The sequence below is a fragment of the Papio anubis genome, chromosome 6, assembly GCF_008728515.1.
Source record: "Papio anubis isolate 15944 chromosome 6, Panubis1.0, whole genome shotgun sequence".
Classification (NCBI taxonomy): Eukaryota; Metazoa; Chordata; class Mammalia; order Primates; family Cercopithecidae; genus Papio; species Papio anubis.
The window spans coordinates 139,566,643-139,587,765 of record NC_044981.1 but is presented as its reverse complement, the minus strand read 5'-3'; the positions used below and the strand labels follow the sequence as shown (position 1 = coordinate 139,587,765).

Sequence of the window (21,123 nt, the reverse complement as noted above, 5' to 3'; positions counted from 1 at the left end):
GATTTTATGCAAAGATTAGAATTCCTAGCCAAATGAAAAAATATTTCATGGTGCAAATATATATTTATTTGAGTTTGAACAACAGAGTGATCACACATCCTTCACCTACCTCAAACAGATCATCAGATCATATTTAGCTGACATGACTATGGGTTTCATGAAATTAATCTCTGACCTGATTTTTTTTTTTAACCACAGCAGTGTCAGCTTTCTATTAATAGGCTCTTATCCAGCTGAAAATGTACATAGCTTCCTGGTGTGTGCAAGCCCAGGAAGGTGAAGGATACCCATTCCAAAGTAGGGCAAGGTGTCCTGGTCTAAGAACAGAGGTGTTGTTTTTAAAAATTCAGTTTAAAATTCAGATGATATGTATTATATATTGTATGTAGGTGGCTGAATATATATATACAAACACCATTGATTATATAACAAGTCACAACTTGTATTTCAGAAAAGATCGTTGAATTGAATGGAAGCAGGTTCAACGTAGCAACATAAGAAGAAATAAATATTGACAAGCTACAATCTCTCTCCTAAACTTTTCAAATATCCATTTGTGGGAAAAAAAAAATAAAGTGCCTCTCTAATTTTGCTGATTATTAGCTGGAAAATGTTACTTGCTAGATAACTTCATTTCTTGACGTGAAAGTCGTTGCTACAGAAAGAGTAATCTTGTTCATCGGTGTATCATTAGTTGTCACAATGATGAGCTCTGTGACCTTGATAAAGGAACTCCTTTTTAGTTTCAGATTGCTAATATAAAAGGGAGACTATTTATTTTTTAAAATATTTATGTAAAAATATTTCATGAAAAATAAATTTGTTTGTTTTTCGGGACGGAGTTCTGCTCTTGTCACCCAGGCTGGAGTGCAGTGGTGCGATGTCGGCTCACTGCAACCTCTGTCTCCTGGGTTCAAGTGATTCTTCTGCCTCCATGTAGCTGAGATAACAGTTTGCCTGCCACCACACCCGGCTAATTTTTGTATTTTTAGTAGAGCCGGGTTTCACCATGTTGGCCAGGCTGGTCTCAAACTCCTGACCTCAGGTGATCTGCCCATCTCGGCCTCCCAAAGTGCTGGGATTACATGCATGAGCCACTGCACTGGGCCTGTGAAAAATGAATTTGCCATTCTCCTATGCTAATTTTATATGAGCCCTCTAAAAATTTGTCTTCTAGTGAGTAAGAGAGAGTTATAGTAACCAGATACACACTGGTATATTAGTTTTTTACTCCATCATAACATAGTACCACAAACTTTAACACAAATTTATCTTACAATTCTGTACATGGAAGTCCAACATGGGTCTCAAGGGGCTAAAATCAAAGTGTCATCAGTGCCACATTCTTTTCTGGGGCCTCTAGAGAGAATTCATCTCCTTGTACTTTCTACTGTCTATAGGTTACCACATTCCTTGGCTCATAGCTTCTTCCTCTATCTTCAAAGCCAGTAGTGGCTGATTGCATCTCCCACTGACCACCCACAGAAAAAGTTCTCCAATTTTAAGGACTTCTGTGATTTTATTGGGTCCACCTAGATAATTCAGGGTCCTCTCTCCTTCTCCAGGTGCTTAATAAAATCACATCTGCAAATTCTCATTTCCAGGTAAGATAACATATTTACAGGTTCTTGGGATTAGGACATGAATATTTTGGGGGATAATTATTCTGTATACCACAACCAATGTTCTCACTACTTGTCATCAGTAGACATTGTGTGAGCACTCAGTTTGTTTGGGTTTAGGCCTGCTCAGTGAAATTCAGTATTGCTCAAATTCCATGGCTCACAACCATGTATCTTTCGGGCACTCTAATTTAAAAAAATGCCCATTCACATTTGCAAAATCTCCAAGTTGTGTGACAGCCTTAGTTAAGAATCTGCTTTTATCTCTCCTCCTCCTCCTCTTCCTCCTCGTCCTCTTCCTTCTTTTCCCCTCTCTCCTCCTCTTCTTCCTGGTTCTTTTTTATGAATTTATCTCCAGTAACTCAAACATTTTATTATAATAATCAACATTTCTAAATATATTTTACTCAAGGAATGAATGTGTAAATACATCAATGATGAAACTGAAGAAGTATAACAATTGTAAAGTTGCCTAGCATCATTTTGAATTTGTCTGAAACAACTGTACACTTAATAAGTTACCATTATTCATTGGGTAATGTAGTATTATGAACTTAACTTAGTGTGCCAGATTGCAAGATACATTAGAAGTCAGGAGATTACAAAGATGCTAATATAATGTATTATCTGTAGCTGCATAATAAAAGATTCCAAAGCTTAGTGGCCTAAAACAACTATAATCATTTACTTTGCTCAGAAATGTGTAATTTGGTTAGAGTTCAGCAGGTATGGCCTGCCTCTCTCCACAGTTGTCACATGTGGTGGCTCAACTGGGGACTAGAGGATCCATTATCAAGATGACTCATTCACATTGCTGGAAAGTTGGTGCTGGCTGTTGGATAGAAGCTTGGCTGGGTTTGCAGGTCAAGGTCTTGGTCTCTTTCATTATGGGCGTGCTTCCAGGCTGCTTTAATTTTTTCACAGCATAGTTTCAAAAGCAGATCTCCCAAACTAGCAACCTGGATATGTCTGGCATTTTTATGATCTAACCTTGGAAGCCATTTGCTCTGTATGTTCTTTGTTGAAGCTGTTATACAGGTCTGTTTGTGTTTAAGGGGAGGAAAAATAGACCTCACCTCTCAAGAGAAGAAGAGTCAAGATCACAGTATAAGAACACATGAGATGGGAAATCTTGATGCAGCCACTTTTGAAAAATACAATCCGTCATGTACAGACATCCATATATGAAATAACAGGAGTTTAAATTAGAACAGGAGTTCTAATTTAAAAAATAACTGGAGTTTAAATGAGAAGAAAAAGGAAAAGGTGAATACAAGAAATGAGGACTCCAAAATTTAGAGACTGAGCGTACGAATAAAAAACAGAACTCTGCAGTTCCAGAGAAATAGCTGATTATGGGGGAAGTTCATGAGTTTCAGTGGGCACTTGTTGGGCTCTTGGCCTCCACACACTTTTGCTCTCTTCCAGGCAAATAGTTTCTTTCTTTCATTTTTTTCCCTTCATCTCCATTCTTCAGATTTCCATTGCCTATGAAAAGAATCTTCTTGTGCATGATCATAAATTTATCATGAAAAGAATCCTCTGTTACTGTGAGTTTTAAGCCACTATACTATATGATTGATTTGGATCTTCATTCCTAATTAATTGGAAGCAGTAGGAAATTTGTTTTAAAAGTCTATATGTAGTTAACTAGGGTTGTGGCTCTCAACTTCAACATGTGTCAGAATGATCTGAAAGGTTTGTTAGAACACAGATCACTACGCCCTTCTCTCCTCTTATAGTTCGTGATTCTGAAAGTCTGAGATGTATCCCAATAACGTCCCTTTCCAATAAGTGCCCAGGTGATGCTGACGCTGCTGGTCTGGGGACTACACATTGACAAACTCTGATCTGGGAGAATAAAACTTATTTGGAATTTTCTCAAAGTTGTTATGTCTACAAAGCTCACATGTATTCATACATTTTGACCCAAATCAAAAAACAGAAAAGAATGTCTGATGTACCCATGCTCTTCACAAAGTTTTACAAATAGAATTTTTGTTTTCATTTTCATTTTTGGAGATAATAAAATATAGAAAAATGGAGATAGAGTCTCTCTTAATCCTTCTTTTCTCACACACTGAGGCAGAGTTAGGCTTTCCACCTCAGTAAAACCTCCTTCCATTAGATTGAATATTGAATAATTTTTGAGAGCTTAAGCTGGCAAACTAAAGTGGATAAAATTAACTGCCTGAAGTTGTCACCTTTTAAAGATGGTCAGTCTTAATCTAAAAGCAGGAAGAGTAGAAGTGGAAACCTAAGTTTTGCCTGAATGTTAACAACAGCAATATTATAATAAATGCCAGTAAGTCGAATTAAAGATGATGTCCATTGGATAAAAGTGTACCAAGGATCCTAGAAGGAGGGGCCTCAACAAGCAAAAACTCAGTTGCACTCACAAGTGCCAGCCAGGACAGCAAGGTGCAGAACCTAGTGACAACGAAGATTCTAGTCAAAAGATGAGAGTGTTCTAATAGCAGCAGGAAAATAGGGACCTTTTTTGTCTACTGCTATTGGCCCAGCTCCAAGTAAAATGCTTGGCAATGAGGAGACATGACATTCAATCAATATTAGTTGAATGCCTCATTCTATATGTCAGTTTTTACATTGCTGCCCATACAATCTCAAAATGGGGTTACTATATGGTGAGGATTACTATCTCAGTGACAAAACTCTGAGAAGTCCTTAGGATTCTATTCACTTTCTCTCTGCTCCTCCATTTTATATATCTTGTGAGATTAGATCAATTTATTCTAAAAAACAGGACATTTCTAGGAGATATCCACAAGGTCATCCTTTCTCCACATTTTCCAACTAGATTTAAACAATCCAATTTGAGTGAGCACAGTGGCTTCATGCTGAATGCACCTTTTCACCACAGAACATAGTGCCATGAAATAAATATACATTGATAATAGAATATTAAAACTAAAAAAAGAACCCATAAAAATGTTGTTCATCATAGCCTCCCAAAATTGAAACAAAAATCCAATGGATAAACAGTGATTTTTTTATGCAATGGAACACTGTACAGAAAGAAGAACAACAAACTCTAGCTACATACAACAACATAAATGACTCTTACAAACAGAATGAGGAATTAATGCAGCAAAACACAACAATACATGCCATGTTGCTCCATTTATATAAACAACAAACTTAGCAGAACTATATTGTTTATCGATGTTGAGGTCGTAAAACTATAAAGCAAAGGAAGAAAACCATTACTAAAAAAGTTGGTTCACTGGAGAGGAAAGTTCAAAGACAGAGGAGCCTTTATTGGGAAGCAACACCAAAGTGAGAGTCAAAGTGTGGATAGATGAAGATGTGCTTTCCAGGTGCTGGGAATAGTTTCCTGATCTAGGTGTTGGTTAGGTGGATGTCAACTGCGTTGCTCCTTAGTAAATGATATATAAAGACAGTTGACTCTTGAAGAACATGGGTTTTAACTGTGGGGTTCCACTTATGTGAGGATCTTTTTTAATGAAAGTTATAGCAAAAGTGCCTGGCTCTCCGGCATCCCCCTCGAACTTCTTAACCTCTTCTGCTTCTGCCACCACTGGGACAGCAAAACCAATCCTTCCTCTTTTTTCTCCTCCTCAGTCTACTTAATGTGAAGATGATGAAGATGAAGGTATTTATGATGCTCCAATTCCACTAAATGAATACTAAATATATTTTATCTTCTTTATGATTTTCTTAAAAAACATTTTCCTTTCCCTAGCTTACTTCATTGTAATTCTCTCTCTCTCTCTCTCCCTATATATATATATATACACACACACACACCCCACACATACACACACACACACATATAACATACAAAATATGTATTAATCAACAATGTTATTGGTAATGTTTCTGGTCAACAGTAGGCTATTAATAAAGTTTTGGGAGGAGTCAAAGTTATATGTGGATTTTCGACTGGGGAGTCGGTGTCCTTAACCCTTGCGGTGTTCAAGGGTCAGCCACATATGTGATTATGAACCTTTCAGAGTCTGTATTTTACTAAAATGAATTTTTAAGAAAAATATTTTTAAAATTATGATGACTCATACCTTTTTTTTAACACTGAACTGAGGAGGCGGCTGGTCTCTTGAAAATTAAGCAGGACAGCATTATTCAGCAATCATAACAGTATCCTAATTCTTTTTACATTTGTATGTACAGTTTTTGTGCATTTTGGCCTCTAGCTCAGTATTACCTAACAACTTAATTTTAAGCAAGTTTTTATATGATTTGAAAATACATTTTTCATCATGATAGTATTGTAAAGGATTAAAAAAACACTGGAGGTACTCTAAGCAAACACGTAGAGTTCAACATGACACAATATAGGGTGACTCTCAAGTAAAAGAAATGTAATCCACCTTGAGGTTTGTTATTTAGCTTGTGTAAAACTATCGGGCAATTTCACAGAGCACTCTCTCACTTTGCCCGTCAGAACTGCTTCCACCTGTGCCTCTCCTCAAATTATGCTGTCACTTTTCAACTCATTAGTTAGCTCAAGGACACAGAAAATAAGCCATCACCTTTCACTGATTTTTCTCAAGGGGGAAGTATGTCATTCCATTTAGTTTGTGAATCTTTTTGCCCTATATTTCCCTGAGGTTATTGTCTTTCTTATTCCTTTCTACTATAGAATTATAAGTAGCAAATTGAGGCAAACAACTGATTAGAGAAGCAAAATGACCTTCTCACCAATCCAAATCCCCTCTATTGACATCAAAAGAATCTTATACATAAAATTGAATGACAACTAAGCCTAGAGTTTCTCATAGTTGAGGATTTCAATCCCATCTCCTTTGAAGTTACCACTAGCATCTATGCACATCTTTATTTTATGTTCTTGTTAATTGTGGTGTAGTTTATTATCTCTGATAGGAAAATTTTGGGGGTGTTTATGGAGTCTAAATTATGGTGAGAGGTGCTACTGGGTATTAATTATTCTGCAATCTCTGGGGAAGGTCGTTACAACAAATTTTTCCACCCCGAATACCAATGAAGTGTGTCTCCTCCAGTTTTGTTCATTGAACCCAAGATCAACATATTTATTAATTTAGTGTAAAAAATCAAATAATTGTTTCTAAAATGAATTAACCTTTCATGAATTTTTAGGACCTAGGGATGTTACAAACTTAATTCTTTACTCTTTCTTCTGTGTCCCTGTCCTTTAATTTAGAAACATTCTTCAAATGTTAACGTAAGTTCTCCTCCTTTATATCAGTCCCTGATCAAACAAATCCGTCCATTCTCTTTGCTTCTCAGATTTTCCCAATAGTAATATCTCATAATAGTTGATTTGCTTATTTGTTTTATGTTGATTTATTCCCTAATAGCTTTATATATGTAAACATTGTCTATTTTAAATTTGATGAGAAACCAAGAAACATATCTCACAATTTTTGTATATAATTTTATACATACTTGTTTCAAGAAACTTTGAACTGGCAGTCCAGTATCAGAGAGTTACATATACAATTATCTCATCATTTCTTGAGGACTAGATTTATATATATTTTACATTTCATCCCTAGAATTAAAAGAGTAAATACCAAAAATATATACAAGTAATGTTTGTTAGGTGCATGATTATCACTCAGGGGGCCAGACTTTTTGTTCCTCTCCATCCACAGGTAAATAATAGAGTGATAGGAAGAAGATAAAATACTATGTCTCAAAGCACATGAGTATTGAGAGCTCATGTCCCTCAAAAACAGAGACCCATAGCACGATGAGATAGCACATCATTCTAGCCAGACCAACAAGACGCTTCAAATCCTGAGGGACTGGGCAGAAACTGAGCAGTGAAGTCTGGTGTACATAATTCAAGAGGTAGCCAAAATTTTCTGGAAACTGTCAGAACTATTATTTCTAATGTTAACTCTCAGTCACTATGAACAAAGGCCCTAGAGAATTCTGCTGACTTATTGCTTTAATCTAATCATTACCGCTACCCTAAGTACTTTCTGCTCACATTTTCAGAGGCTTGGTCTATGGACCCTGTCATTGCTTTTACAGGAACTCTTGACAAGACCACTGACCTAACCACTAGTCCTCATATTATTTAGAACAACCCATGCTGGTAGATTTGGTTTTACTTTAGGAACTGATTCTTCTTTGTTAGCCTGAAGACACTTGTTTAATGATTACCTGACAGTTCGTATTATTTTATTATTTCTTCATGAGCTGGAAATGGTCTCTATACAAACACAGTAAGCTCAAAGTAGCGTATGTGGGGATGGAAATCAGCAATAGAAGTTAAAATAATGGGAGAACACTCAGATGGGATGACAGAGAACTAGGAAACATAATAACTAGTTACAAATGAATCAGAAACATGAAACATCTAGATTTTATAGTATTATAGCAACAGTATGCCTGACTGAAAATTGAGTATTTAAATCAGGACTTTTACCCAATTTCTTAGTAAGGTAACTTGGTACCCCAGTCTTCGCAGGGCTACATCCCACAGACTACTAATTTTTACCTTCCTCCTGTCTCTCTCTCTCTCTTTTTTTTTTTTTTTTTGTCATTTCTGCATTGATCAAATGTACTCTTGATCTCCTTACTCCTTGAAAAATTATTACACCTTCACAATAATGTCATGTGCACTGAGAATTATCAGTGTTAAGAATAGGACATTCTTTACTTACCCTAAATTATTTTCAGCAAGTTTCAAAGTGAAATAATTAATCATAAGATTTATGAACAATAATATGACATTCTTTACATCAAACACCATCAGCCACACCTTGGAGATATCATACAATAAAACAAATAATTGCAAGAAAGCAAATCACAGTTTTTTTCTGTATCCTAGTGTGTATAAAAGTTATATATGCAGTGCATTCTAGTCTGTTAAATGTGCAATAACATTATGTCTTAAAAAGCAATGTACAGACCTTAAAAATACTTTGTTGGTGGGGATGGTTAATGGGCACAGAAATACAGTTAAAAATAATAATATCTAGCATTTGATAGCACAATAGTGACTACAGTCAACAATAATTTATTGTACATTTAAAAATAACTAAAAGAGTATAATTGGATTGTTTGTAACACAAAGAAAGGATAAATGCTTGAGGTGATGGATACCCCACTTATCCTGATGTGATTATTACTAATTGTATGACTGTATAAAAATATTTCATGCACTTCATAAATATATACACCTACTCTGTGCCAACAAAAATAGAAAATTTAAAAAAAAACTTCGTTGCTGAAAAATACTGACAATCATGTGAGCCTTCAGTGAGTGATAATCCTTTTGCTAATTGAAGGTCTTGCCCCAATATTGATGGCTGCTGACTGATCAGGGTGGTGGTTGCTGAAGGTTGGGATAGCTGAAGCAATTACTTAAAATAAGACAACAACGAAATTGGCCACATCGATGGATTCTGTCTTTCATGAAAGGTGTCTCTGTAGTATGTGACATTCACTGTTAGATAGGATTTTACCCATACGAGAACTTCTTTTGAAATTGGAGTTAATCCTCTTAAACCCAGCCATTGCTTTATCTTCTACATTATGTTATATTATAAATCCTTTGTTGTCTTTTCAACAACGTTTACAGCATCTCCATCAAGAGTAGAGTAGGTTCCTAGAAATACCATACCCAAAGGATTATAAATCATGCTGCTATAAAGGCATATGCACACATATGTTTATTGCGGCACTATTCATAATAACAAAGACTTGGAACCAACCCAAGTGTCCATCAATGATAGACTGGATTAAGAAAATGTGGCACATATACACCATGGGATACTATGCAGCCATAAAAAAAGGATGAGTTCATGTCCTTTGTAGGGACGTGGATGAAGCTGGAAACCATCATTCTCAGCAAACTATCGCAACGACAAAAAACCAAACACCACACGTTCTCACTCACAGGGGGAAATTGAACGATGAGAACACTTGGACACAGGAAAGGGAACATCACACACCAGGGCCTGTCGTGGGGTGGGGGGATGGGGGAGGGATAGCATTAGGAGATATACCTAAAGTAAATGATGAGTTAATGGGTGCAGCACACCAACACGGCACATGTATACATATCTAACAAACCTGCACGTTGTGCACAGGTACCCTAGAACTTAAAGTATAATAATAATAAAAAAGAATAGAGTAGATTCCATCTCAATAAACCACTCTCCTTGCTCATTCATAAAAAGCAACTCCTAGGCCAGGAGTTGCAACTCCTAGGCACGGTGGCTCATGACTGTAATCCCAGCACGTTGGGAGGCCAAGGCTGCTGGATCCCTTGAGACCAAGAGTTCAAGACCACCTTGGCCAACATGGTGAAACCCTGTTTCTACAAAAACATACAAAAATTAGCCTGGCAGGGTGGTACACACCTATAATCCCAGCTACTTGGTGGGTGAGGCATGAGAATCACTTGAACCCAGGAGGCAGAGGTTGCAGTGAGCTGAGACTGTGCCACTGCACGCCAACCTGGGTAACAGAACTAGATGCTGGCTCAAAAAAAAAAAAAAAAAGAAGTCACTCCTCATCCATTCAAGTTTAATCATGAGATTGAAGCATCTTCAGGTTCCACTTCTAATTCTAGATCTCTCGCTATTTCCACCGCATCTGCAGTTACTGCCTCTACTGATGTCTTGAGCCCCTCAAAGTCATCATGAGGGTTGGAATCAACTTTTTACAGAATCCAGATAATGGTGATATTTTGACCTCTTCTCATGCATCAAAAATATTTTTTAATCGCATCTAGAATGGTGAATTCTCGAGAAAGTTGTCAATATACTTTGCTTGGATCCATAAGAGGAATTGCTCCCTATGTCAGCTATAGCCTTACAACATGTATTTTTAAAAATTTTTTATTTATTTTATTCTATTTTTTGAGACAGAGTTTCACTCTGTTCCCTAGGCTGGAGTGCAGTGGCACGATCTCGGCTCACTGCAACCTCCACCACCCAGGTTCAAGCGATTCTCCTGCCTCAGCCTCCCAAGTAGCTGGGATTACAGGCACCTGCCACCACAGCAGGCTAAGTTTTGTATTTTTAGTAGAGACAGGGTTTCACCATGTTGACTAGGCTGGTCTTGAACTCCTGACCTCAAGTGATCCACCCACCTCGGCCTCCAAATTGCTGGGATTATCGGCATGAGCCACCGAGCGTGGCCCACAAAATGTATTTCTTAAAAAGTAAGTTTTGAAAATCAAAATTACTCCTTGAGCCATGAGCTGCAAAATAGATCTTTTAGTAGGCATGAAAACAACATTAATCTCTTTGTATATCACCATCAGAGCTCTTGGGTGACCAGGTGCATTGTCAATAAGCAGAAATACTTTGAAAGAATTTTTTTTTTTTGAGCAGTAAATCTCAACAGTGGGCTTAAAATATTCAGTAAACCATGTTGTAAAGAGATGGGCTGTCATCCAGGCCTTTATTATCTCATTGATAGAGCACAGGCAAAGTAAATTTATTATAATTCTTTAGAGCCCTGGAATTGTCATAATGGTAAATGAGCATTGGCTTCAACCTGAAGTCACCAGCTGCATTATTCCTTGACAGGAGTCAGCCTAAACTTTGAAGCTTTAGAGCCAGGCATTGACTTCTCCTATCTGACTCTGAAAGTCCTGGATGGCATCTTCTTCCAATAGAGGACTGTTTAGTCTACATTGAAAATGTGTTGTTTAATGTAGCCACCTTCATCAATGATCTTAGCTAGATCTTCTGGATAACTTGCTGCAGCTTGTACATCAACCCTTGCTGCTTCCACCTTGCACTTTTATGTTATGGGGATGACTTCTTTTCTTAAACCACATGAACCAACCTCTGCTAGCTTCCAACTTTTCTTCTGCAGCTTCCTTACCTCTCCACATCTTCATAGAATTGAAGAGATTTAGGGCCTTGGTCTGGATTAGGCTTTGGCTGAAAGAGAATTCTGGCTAATTGGATCTTCTATCCCTATCCAGAGCACTCAAACTTTCTCCACATCAGTAATAAGTTTGTCTCACTTTCTTAACATTCGTGTGTTCACCAGAGTAGCACTTTTAATTTCCTTCAAGAACTTTTCCTTTGCATTCACAACTTGGCTATTTGGTGCAAGAGGCCTAGCTTTCAGCCTATCTTGGCTTTTGGCATGCCTTCCTCAGTAAGCTTAATTATTTTCAGCTTTTGATTGAAAGTAAAGATATGCAACTCTTCCTTTCACTTTAATACTTAGAGGCTGTTGTAGGGTTATTAATTTTCCTAATCTCAATATTGTTGTGTCTCAGGGAATAGAAAACGCCTGAAGAGAAGGAGAGATAGTGGGAATGTCTAGTTTTTGGAGCAGTCAGAATACACATATTTATTGATGAAATTCACCATCTTATATAGAGGCAGCTTGTGGTGACCTAAAACAATTATAATATTAATAACAAAGATCAACGATCACAGATCACCAAAACAGATAAAACAATAATGAAAACATTTGAAACACTATGAGAATTACCAAAATGTGACACAGAGACAGGAAGTGAGCACGTCCTGTTGGAAAAATGGTGGTGATAACTTTATTCATTTTCTTTGAAAAATGCAGTATCTGTGGCATGCAATGAAGCAAAGTGCAATAAAAAGAGACATGCCTGCAATTTCAAATTTGAATCAAATATTTTAAAATCTGTCCAGCCTTTATTCTCACTATTATTTCTGGCTCTTTCCTTTTTGTTTTGCAATGTAGCGGGGACCTTTTATTATTAATTTTTGTGTCCACATTGTCAGGCATTCAATTTGGTGCATAATAGGTGTTAAAATATTGAATAAAACTGAACCTCTGGCATGACATACTGCTTTATAAATCTATGTCTAGGTTGATAATTAATACCATACAGTCTAAACTTTTGTTATATTTCAGATGGAGGTAACTTGCCTTTTTCTAAATGCAATGCCTAATATTTCTGCAGATTTAAATTCACAAACTTGGCATTTTACTATACTATAGTAACTTTCAGATTTTACAGTACACTTTTTCCCCTAGGCAATAATATATAGGTTAAATAAGAATAACCATGGGCAAAAATAATAGCTCCAGCAGTGAATGTCAGAGAAGTGCCACTTCATATCTGTTATTTTTGTCTTGACATTATATTAAATGTCTACCTCAAAGAGAAAATTCCCCTAATCACATGATGATTTTATTTTCAAAGTCAACAAACAATTTTCCAAGGAAAGTTTGCTAAATATGTATTTTGAACGTCTGTATAAATGGAAACGGAATCTCTCACATCCACGAGCTCACGAATGCCCTAGACCATATTAAAACTAAGTTTGAAATACTAAGATTTTTTTATTTCTTTTGTTTCTCTTAACACTTTAGTAACCTGTGTCAGGGAGGGGAGAATGATGCAGCAAATGCATAGCAAAGATAAAACTGGTTTGTCACAGTGAGTTCCAGCTTCATGCTGTCTAAATGAAACCAAGTTTCCCCTATGAAGAACAGGTTGCTCCATTTAAATTATCTTTGTTCTTATAGGTCAAAATATCATGTCTTTTACTTGTTTGGGTGAAAACCACATGCACTAGCTTCTGGCACAGATAACATATTAGAAAACATCTAAACCACATATATTTAAATGTAATATTTAAAGTACATTGTAACTGAGATAGAGTCTGCAGTTTATGAGGAAACAGCTCATTTACATACCAAAGAATCTCTCAAAATTGTAAATTCTGTGTGTCTTTGACAGCTTCACTTCAGGCATGGAGATGTGGAGATGTTTGAAGTTTAGAGAGCATTAACTTGTATAGAGCAGAGCAAGACTTTATTCATTGCACATTTGCCAAAGATACTCTTTTTGGTTTCCTTTGAAGATAAAAATTACTATCTGTTTGGACCAGGAAGTTCATCTGTCTCTGTATAACTCTCACTAGGGGTAATATATATTTGCGTGACAATCAAATAAGTATTCTCTATAAAAAACCAAGCCTGTCATTCATATTATACAGGGCAGGTGGGAACTGGGGACAGCAAAAACTTAACCTTGACAAATCTTCCTAGAACTTTAAGTAAAATGGGGCCTAACTCCATAAACTTGACATTATTGTATGATGTTAATGCATAGTTGCGAGATGAAGATTTTTTCCCTACTTTGTTCTTTTTAAATGTGTTACATTAGATAACATGTATTTTTACAAAATACATTAAACATGTACCCAACGGGTTTCTTTTTGTTTGAAAGAAGAAAAGAATAATGTTTTAATACTGTCTTTGAGCTCCAACTAAGCATAAGTATAAAACCAAAAGCTTTGCTGGAAAATCTTAACCATTTTCTTTTCAAATTGATATATTCAACACAAAGGTCAATGTAGATGATTTTAAAATTGCTTAGTTGCACTGTTTTATGTTTCTCTCATATTAAATATTGTTAACTGATTAAAAATTAATGCAAACAGTATTGGAGACTTTAAGTCTCTACGGATTCCTAAGCCTTTAGTATAATAACTGAATAGCCTCAATTCGTTTTTGCATTGTAAAAGTAGCATGAATTTTAAATTACTGTCACAATGATGACCAAAAGTAAATAGGAAAAAAAAACACATACATTTAATCTGATAAACAGAACATTTTCATGGATACTATGTGCTTATGGGATGGGAGAAAAATAGTTCCTATTACAAATAATAATAAAAACTATAAGAAAAAGTGTCTTAGTGGAACCTAACAAGGGCTGACACTACACAGCTATATTTTCTGCTCATTGTCACTGCAAATTTTGCATCATGGATGACTTGCACAATTTAAAAAGCGTAAAGTTAATTTGCCAAATAGCCTGATCCTGTAAAATTTTAAAAAATTCCTCTGGCCATACTATTTTTAATTAACCAAGTTCATGACCCTTCTTGTGAGGCTCCATCCTCCCCAGACCAAGAGTGGTTGAGTAGTGGAGATAGTGCCTGAACCCCAATTTCTGACTTAAGTAAAACTCCATGCACTTACTACTCTATCACATTCTCTTTTCTTAATGCTTCTTTCTCTTAGCTCTGCACTATATTTTCTCTCTGATTTTCAGTGAACTATACTCTCCTGGTTTTCAAAATTGCTTTTTTTTTTCTCCTTTTTTCCTATTTTCCTAAAGTCAACTTGAGCAGTAAAGAACAAGAAGTTTCAGAGTCAGACTAATCAGGTTTATTTGATACCTGCCTTTCACAGTTTCTGTGATATTTCAAAGAGATAGTCATACAAAAGCTTCATACTTAATACCCTGTCAATGAATGCAATGTTCCAAGCCATAGCAATTTTTAGAACTATTTTTTCTTGCATCATGTTGACTCCTTAGGCTTTTGAATTGTTCTCAGGTTTTCTCATGACCTATCTCAAAAACAAACTGTTTCTAATTATTGTCTCTAATTAATGTCACCAATAATATGAAACTTCTTGTTCTTTACTGCAAACATCACATCACCTCTTTCATAAATCTTTGAATGTGTATCTCCAAATACTAAGTAATTTTAAAACACAACCACAATACAGTTATCCCACTAAAAATATAATTATTAAGGTTATCTAACATCCAGACTGTATTAAATGTTCACTTATTTCATTAGAATTTTTTAAGGTTGTTTGCTTGAATCATGATCCCATCATTACACACATTGTGATGGGTTGCTACCTTTTTACATTTCTTTTCATCTATTCTCCAGATTTTCTTGTTTTTGTTCCCAGGAACTTATTTGAAGTAACTGGGTTGTCTGTACTGTAGCAGTTCCCATAGCCTACTGCCTACTGTGGTGTAGATTTTAGTATATTCCTCATGCCTCTATTTCTTAAAAATTGGAGGCTGTGTATTTCCTTTTCCTTCCCTCCTTTCTTGCTTTCTCCTTTCTTTCTAGTCAGAAGAGTCAGTTCTAGCTATCATTTTACTGGTTGGTTGGGTTTTGCCTTATATTTTGCCAACAGTGTGCGTTTTTTGTGGCTTCCAGACTTTTATCCATGGGTCTGTGCATTGCCCTCAAGTGTTGCATAATGAACAAATCCAATCTTCTACTTAAACAATCCATGCACAAATCTTTTCATTTAACTGTGACTTTCACCGTCGTGGTCCTCCTCTTTTGAATAGGCTATCTTTCTAATGTCAGTTTTAAAATGTACTTATGAGACTAAAAATAATATTTTCTATGTGGTATGTTGTTTTATCAGGAAAATGAAGAACATCCCCTGGAAGTAAACACGGCTTGAAACTAGTGCTACAATCCTTTGTACCCCCAGGTCATCCCCACTTAAGCCAGAGCAGCTGCCCTTTGCTTTGACGAGGTAAATGAAGAAACATAGGTTGGACCACCTCATAATTTCACCATCTGTCACGCTAGATGATATAACTTGTTTGCCTACTTGTTAAGTAGTCTGGCTGTGAATTCTTGAATTTTTTTTTTTTTTTTTTTTTTTTTGAGAGCAACCGTGAGTAATCTTGTGCTGCAGAGTCTATGGGAGCAATGCGGTGTGTAGAATATAAATGACCACTTTTGCTCAAATTTTGAATATCAAATCCTCTCCGAGGTTTGATTGTTACAGAAGCAGTGAAATGTGATTCAGCTAATGGTAAGGAAAGAATTCCACGCATAGTACAATAATTTTTCTCCTGAAGCCTGAGGTTATATAATGGTTTATAAGTTGACAGTTTGACATAAGCTCTTCTAGCATTTTAAATAAAAAGCTTTCTTCAACTAAGCGTTCTAGTAAATACGAAGTTAATTATATATAGGATTCCCAGCAACTTGGACACATTACATTGCAAGGAAGATAAAGGACTATTTATAGCCCTAAACCTGTGTGCTGTTTGAGTGTAATCCAATCTGGGCCTGATTCAACCTCCTAAATGTAACATGGTCCTAGTATAGGCTCCAACAACAACCTAATTGACCAACCTAACAGTCTCGCACAGCAAGAAGACATATCCAATATGACTCTGTGGTCAGGCATGGTTATGAATCCTGGCTATATCACATACAGTTGTGTGAATTCTAGCACATTCTTTAAACTCTCTCAACCTCAGCTTCCTATTCTCTAAACAGCAATAATACTAGCCTTTATCTCATTTGGTGACCGTGAAGATTAAATGAATATTTATCAAGCTTAATACAGTGCTTGACATCTTATGTCTTCAGAATAAATGTAAGTTGTTATAATTATCTTTATTAATTTATTGTGCCAGAATCAAAGGTGTTATTACCCTAAAATCCTTTGAGGTTCAACTTTGTCCTATTTCTAATTTATCTATTGCTCTGTACCTGAAACACAATTCTGTAATTAACATTGTTTCCTTTCTTCCACTGGTTGAAGTAAGCCAGCTTGGAACCTGCAATGGAAATTGATGTGAGCAGCTAGGTGAGGTTATAGGCACGGCATCACTGTAGTTGAATAAGCTATGGGATGAGGCACAGGAGGTATGAAATGTATCCTCAGGTCTCTCCTAATTCCCCATGACCATCAGAGAGTCATATAATATGTATGAGCCTCGTCTTCCCAAAACCTGAGATGAGGACAGTTGACTAGAGCTTTCTAAGGTAATGAGTTACCTCTTATATTCTTAAGTGCCACAAACTGTTTTGTTTGTGTGTGTGATAAATGGATGGAAATTGTAATTGATAGGTGGCATAGGTCTACTGATCGAGTGCTTGCATTTCAGTAATATGTCCAAAAGTGATTGCAAGCCCCAGGCGTGGTGGTTCATGCCTGTATTCCCAATGTTTTGGGAGGCAGAGACAAGAGAATCTTGGCTTGAGGCCAGTAGTTCAAGTACAGCCTGGTCAACATAAGGAGATCCTGTCTTTACAAAAATAAAGCAAAAAAAAAGTTAGCCAGGCATGGTGGTGCACACCTGTAGTACTAACTACTTCTGATGCTGAGGTAGAAAGATTGCTGGAGCCCAGGAGTTTGAGACTGCAGTGAGCTATGATCATGCCACTGCATTCTAATATGGGTGACAGAGAAACTCTGCTCTAAAGTAAATAAATAAATAAATAAATAAATAAATAAGTGGTTGAGAAAGAAATATAACAGATGAGATAAAATAAGACTATTCCAGGCTCAGAAAATAGCCTGTACCAAGGCATTGTACAAAGGTATACCTTTTATAAAGGACTGGAGGAAGGCAATTGTAGCTAGGGCACAGAAAGTGAGAATTGTCAAGGTAACATGAAACTGTGTAGTAAAACAGTGTGCAAAAAATTTTGGATATCCTCCAATGAATGACTGTGCTACCTTAAAAGATAACTTCATTTGAGTTGACAGTCTAATTTTCATTTGAGAAATATTATTAATAAATCACTCCAGAAAATGAAAAAAAGTACATAATTGATGTTCAGATAATATAAATCCTATGAACTGTTAAGATCTGGAAGTGGAAAATGACCATCACCCAGGAATTAGATGGTATTTCTACTTTTTAATTTTATTACTAATTCAATTACTTTTATGGGTGACTCCAGAAGGTCTTCTAAGGCCCTTTTAAACCCCTGCAGAGTGGAGGCAGAAACAAAAGTTCTATTTCATAATCACAAATTTTCCTGTAAAAAGTCTTTTGAATCAACTGCAAGTTCTACAGAACATAAGCCACAAACAAGCCCAAGATGGTTTAGTCAACCGACCTCCTGAATCACCTGGGAGCCCAAACAGTGAGCAGAGGTAGAGAAACAGCAGATTAAGACACTCATAGCTATCTTAATAACTTGTGCAGAGCTAAGCAATAAGTTTTTATAGATAGCTTTCTTTAAGGCAAACTAAAAGCAACATGACACACAATATTTAAGGAATAGGAAAAATGCTATTTATATTTAGTTAGCAAATTCTGAACTAAAATTGGTAAAGAGTAAACCTGATATCCTCTCACAGAAAAGAAAACACACACACACACACACAAACGAGATTTAAAGGGGCTGGCTTTAAATGTTAGTAATGCTGTAGTCTTGAGCAAGTCACAGAACGTTTTAGCTACAGTTCCTTTTTCTGCCAAACTGCGATAATAATGCCTCCTTAATTGAATTGTGTCAGTTTTAAATAAGTAACCACACATAACATTCTGAGCAAAATACCTAACACACAGAACTCTCTCAGTAATTGTTATTAATTTGGGGTGTCAGACTGAATTTCTCAGTGTAAGGTACAAATAAGGCAATTCTTACAAATATTGACTGAAAATCTCCAACAGAAATTACTGTGTGTGGATACTAATTTCTACCCCCAAAATAAAAACACATATTCTATAGTTCAGTTGTATTATTCAAAGCAAACCAGCATAGCATTTAACTTGGAAGTTGTTAAGAGCACCACCTGTCTGAGTTTCTTACAGCTGTCAGAAGCAAATTTTAGATCCACCTCCAAAATTTTACCTCAACTAGAACCAGACTGTGTCTGTACTCAAAGTAATTTAGTTTTGAAGGGCTTCTTCATTCTAAGAAATATGTACATATATATATATGAAGCATATATGGAATATAAATATATATAACTAGCAACCATCAAATAGAAGATATGTATTATAATTATAGTATGTAGCTTTCAGTAAAGCATTGAAGCAGAAAATATTTATTGTAACATAAAGATAGAATTTACCATTTTGAGGAAAATGAAGAATGAATTTATGAAAAGAACCAGAATTCTAAACTTAATTACTTTATTTTAAAAATCATATTGATGCACAGTAAGTTTGTGGAATTCCAATCTTTATCTCTGAATTTCCATTAACGGTCAAATAAATACAAATTTAGTGGGACCACTTATGTCTTAAATTGTATATAAATCATATATATGCGTGTGTGTTTTACATACCCTAGTAGGAAAGGAAAAACAAACTTAAGGTCTCCATTTAAAAATATCATAAAGTAAAAATGCTTCAAATTACTTTTTAAGTTTAAGTAAGCATTAGTGTAATATTTTAAGTTCATCATGGTCTCCATCCTTGAAAACTTTGTAATTTTTGCTGGATAAGATATCATCCATCATGTTACATGACCATAGCTATTTATAGAGGTGTGAGTAACAACTGTTATCTAGTGGGGCCTTTGGTATAGCAGAGAACAGTTTCCACATGCAAAATTTAAGAGAAATCTCTTTTTGCTCCCCCAATATACAGATCTGGCAGCCTCTCAGCTCCTAAATCCACTTCTCAGATCCTGTATAGAATCATTGACCACGACAATTACCTTAAAGCAACGTTTTAAATGGACACATCAACAGTCCATGTGGCTGTCAATTTGCATATTTTTTTTCCTTACTTGATACTATTGGAAAATAGTAGCAATACCTTCAGCAGTGATCTCAGTCATGGTGGTCGTCAAAAGTAAATGTCAGTTGAAAAGTTCCCGTCAAGTAGCACTTTGCAGACTATTTGGGGATTTGAGAACTCTGGTAGAGGGTTCTGTGTCAAAACCTGGGGGCTCTTCTTTTTCCTGGCTGTTTCTGCTGCTTCTTTGTTGTCCTGTTGAACTTTGCCTCTCCTCTGCAGAGTTCTCCCCCTGGAATCAACCTAAGCCCTTTCCAAGCAGCACTTGTGGCTCAGCTAGAAGTATCAGCTTCAAACAAAAATAGCCTCATCTCCCTAGGACTCTTCAGCATGGTTTTTTTTTTTTTTTTTTTGGCACTCTAGAGGAACACACACAGAGACACACCAGCTCTCCAGCCCCAAAGAGAGACAGGCAAAAAAAAAAAAAAAGAAGAAGAAGAAGAAGCCAAATGAACTACAAAGTACCATCTAAGCCCGCACAGTTTCTCTAAGACAATTACAGATCTTGGGGTCTATGTCAGAAAACATGAAGTAAAGAGTTGAAAGTAATCTTATCCATGAGAGCTCAGATTTATTCTTAGTGCTTTTAATGGTCAGAACATTCTTCTTTCCCTTATTTGGCTTGGGGAGGGTCCCAAATGTCTACCACAGGCAAACGGGAGGGTAGTCTTAAGTAATTTTCTAAAAGTTGTGTTCCTGTTGATACAAATCCACTTAGCAAGTGCAGTTATTTTTATAGGGCTACACTTAAAATTGCAACTATTAAATCCTAAAGCTTTCTTTTAAAGTAATCATATTGTAGAAGATTAATATTTTCTGAACACTGACCAATAAGAATTACATAATGTGAATTTATAGTGTGATACTTGAAAACCAATGGATTCATGAATTACTATGTTTTCAATTCTCTTTAATACCTAACTAAAAACTAAATATCTGCATTTATCCTTGCAATAAAAGGAAGCGAAGGTGACATAAACTTTAGTGGTCCACAGCCAATATTTTAGTAAAATATTTCCCAACTTAAAAAAAAAAAGGATTATAGCAGCCACTAACAATTAACCAAATTGTCTGATTAGCATTTCACCTTCCCACTCCTAGACAGGTGTTAATGAGCAAAAAAATATTCAATAGTTGGTAGCTGGAAGGAAAAGGATAATCGAAGGGCACTGATAATCATAAACTCTAGCCAATCTGTAAATAATCAAGGGTGGACTACACTTTTATTTTATTCTCATATTCAACCTACTACATGCTTGTAGTTTAATCTTTTAG

The 21,123-nt window shown here is 36.0% G+C and overlaps 1 protein-coding gene and 1 long non-coding RNA gene across 4 annotated transcripts in view; one reads left to right on the top strand and one right to left on the bottom strand.

The window, feature by feature from the left end:
* Positions 1 to 534, top strand: part of LOC110743177 — a 33,739-nt gene extending 33,205 nt beyond the window's left edge. For both annotated transcript variants that reach the window (XR_004184422.1, XR_004184421.1), the window contains one exon: positions 452 to 534. This is a non-coding gene — a long non-coding RNA (uncharacterized LOC110743177). The remainder of the gene's footprint in view (positions 1 to 451) is intronic.
* The window catches only part of LOC110743170 (triadin-like), a 137,336-nt gene extending 116,936 nt beyond the window's left edge, over positions 1 to 20,400 (bottom strand). For both annotated transcript variants that reach the window (XM_021937917.2, XM_021937916.2), the window contains exon 1: positions 19,870 to 20,400. In XM_021937917.2, coding sequence (XP_021793609.1) covers positions 19,870 to 19,891 — 22 coding nt within the window. In that variant the 5' untranslated portion in view covers positions 19,892 to 20,400. The remainder of the gene's footprint in view (positions 1 to 19,869) is intronic.
* Between the last annotated feature and the right edge of the window lie 723 nt (positions 20,401 to 21,123).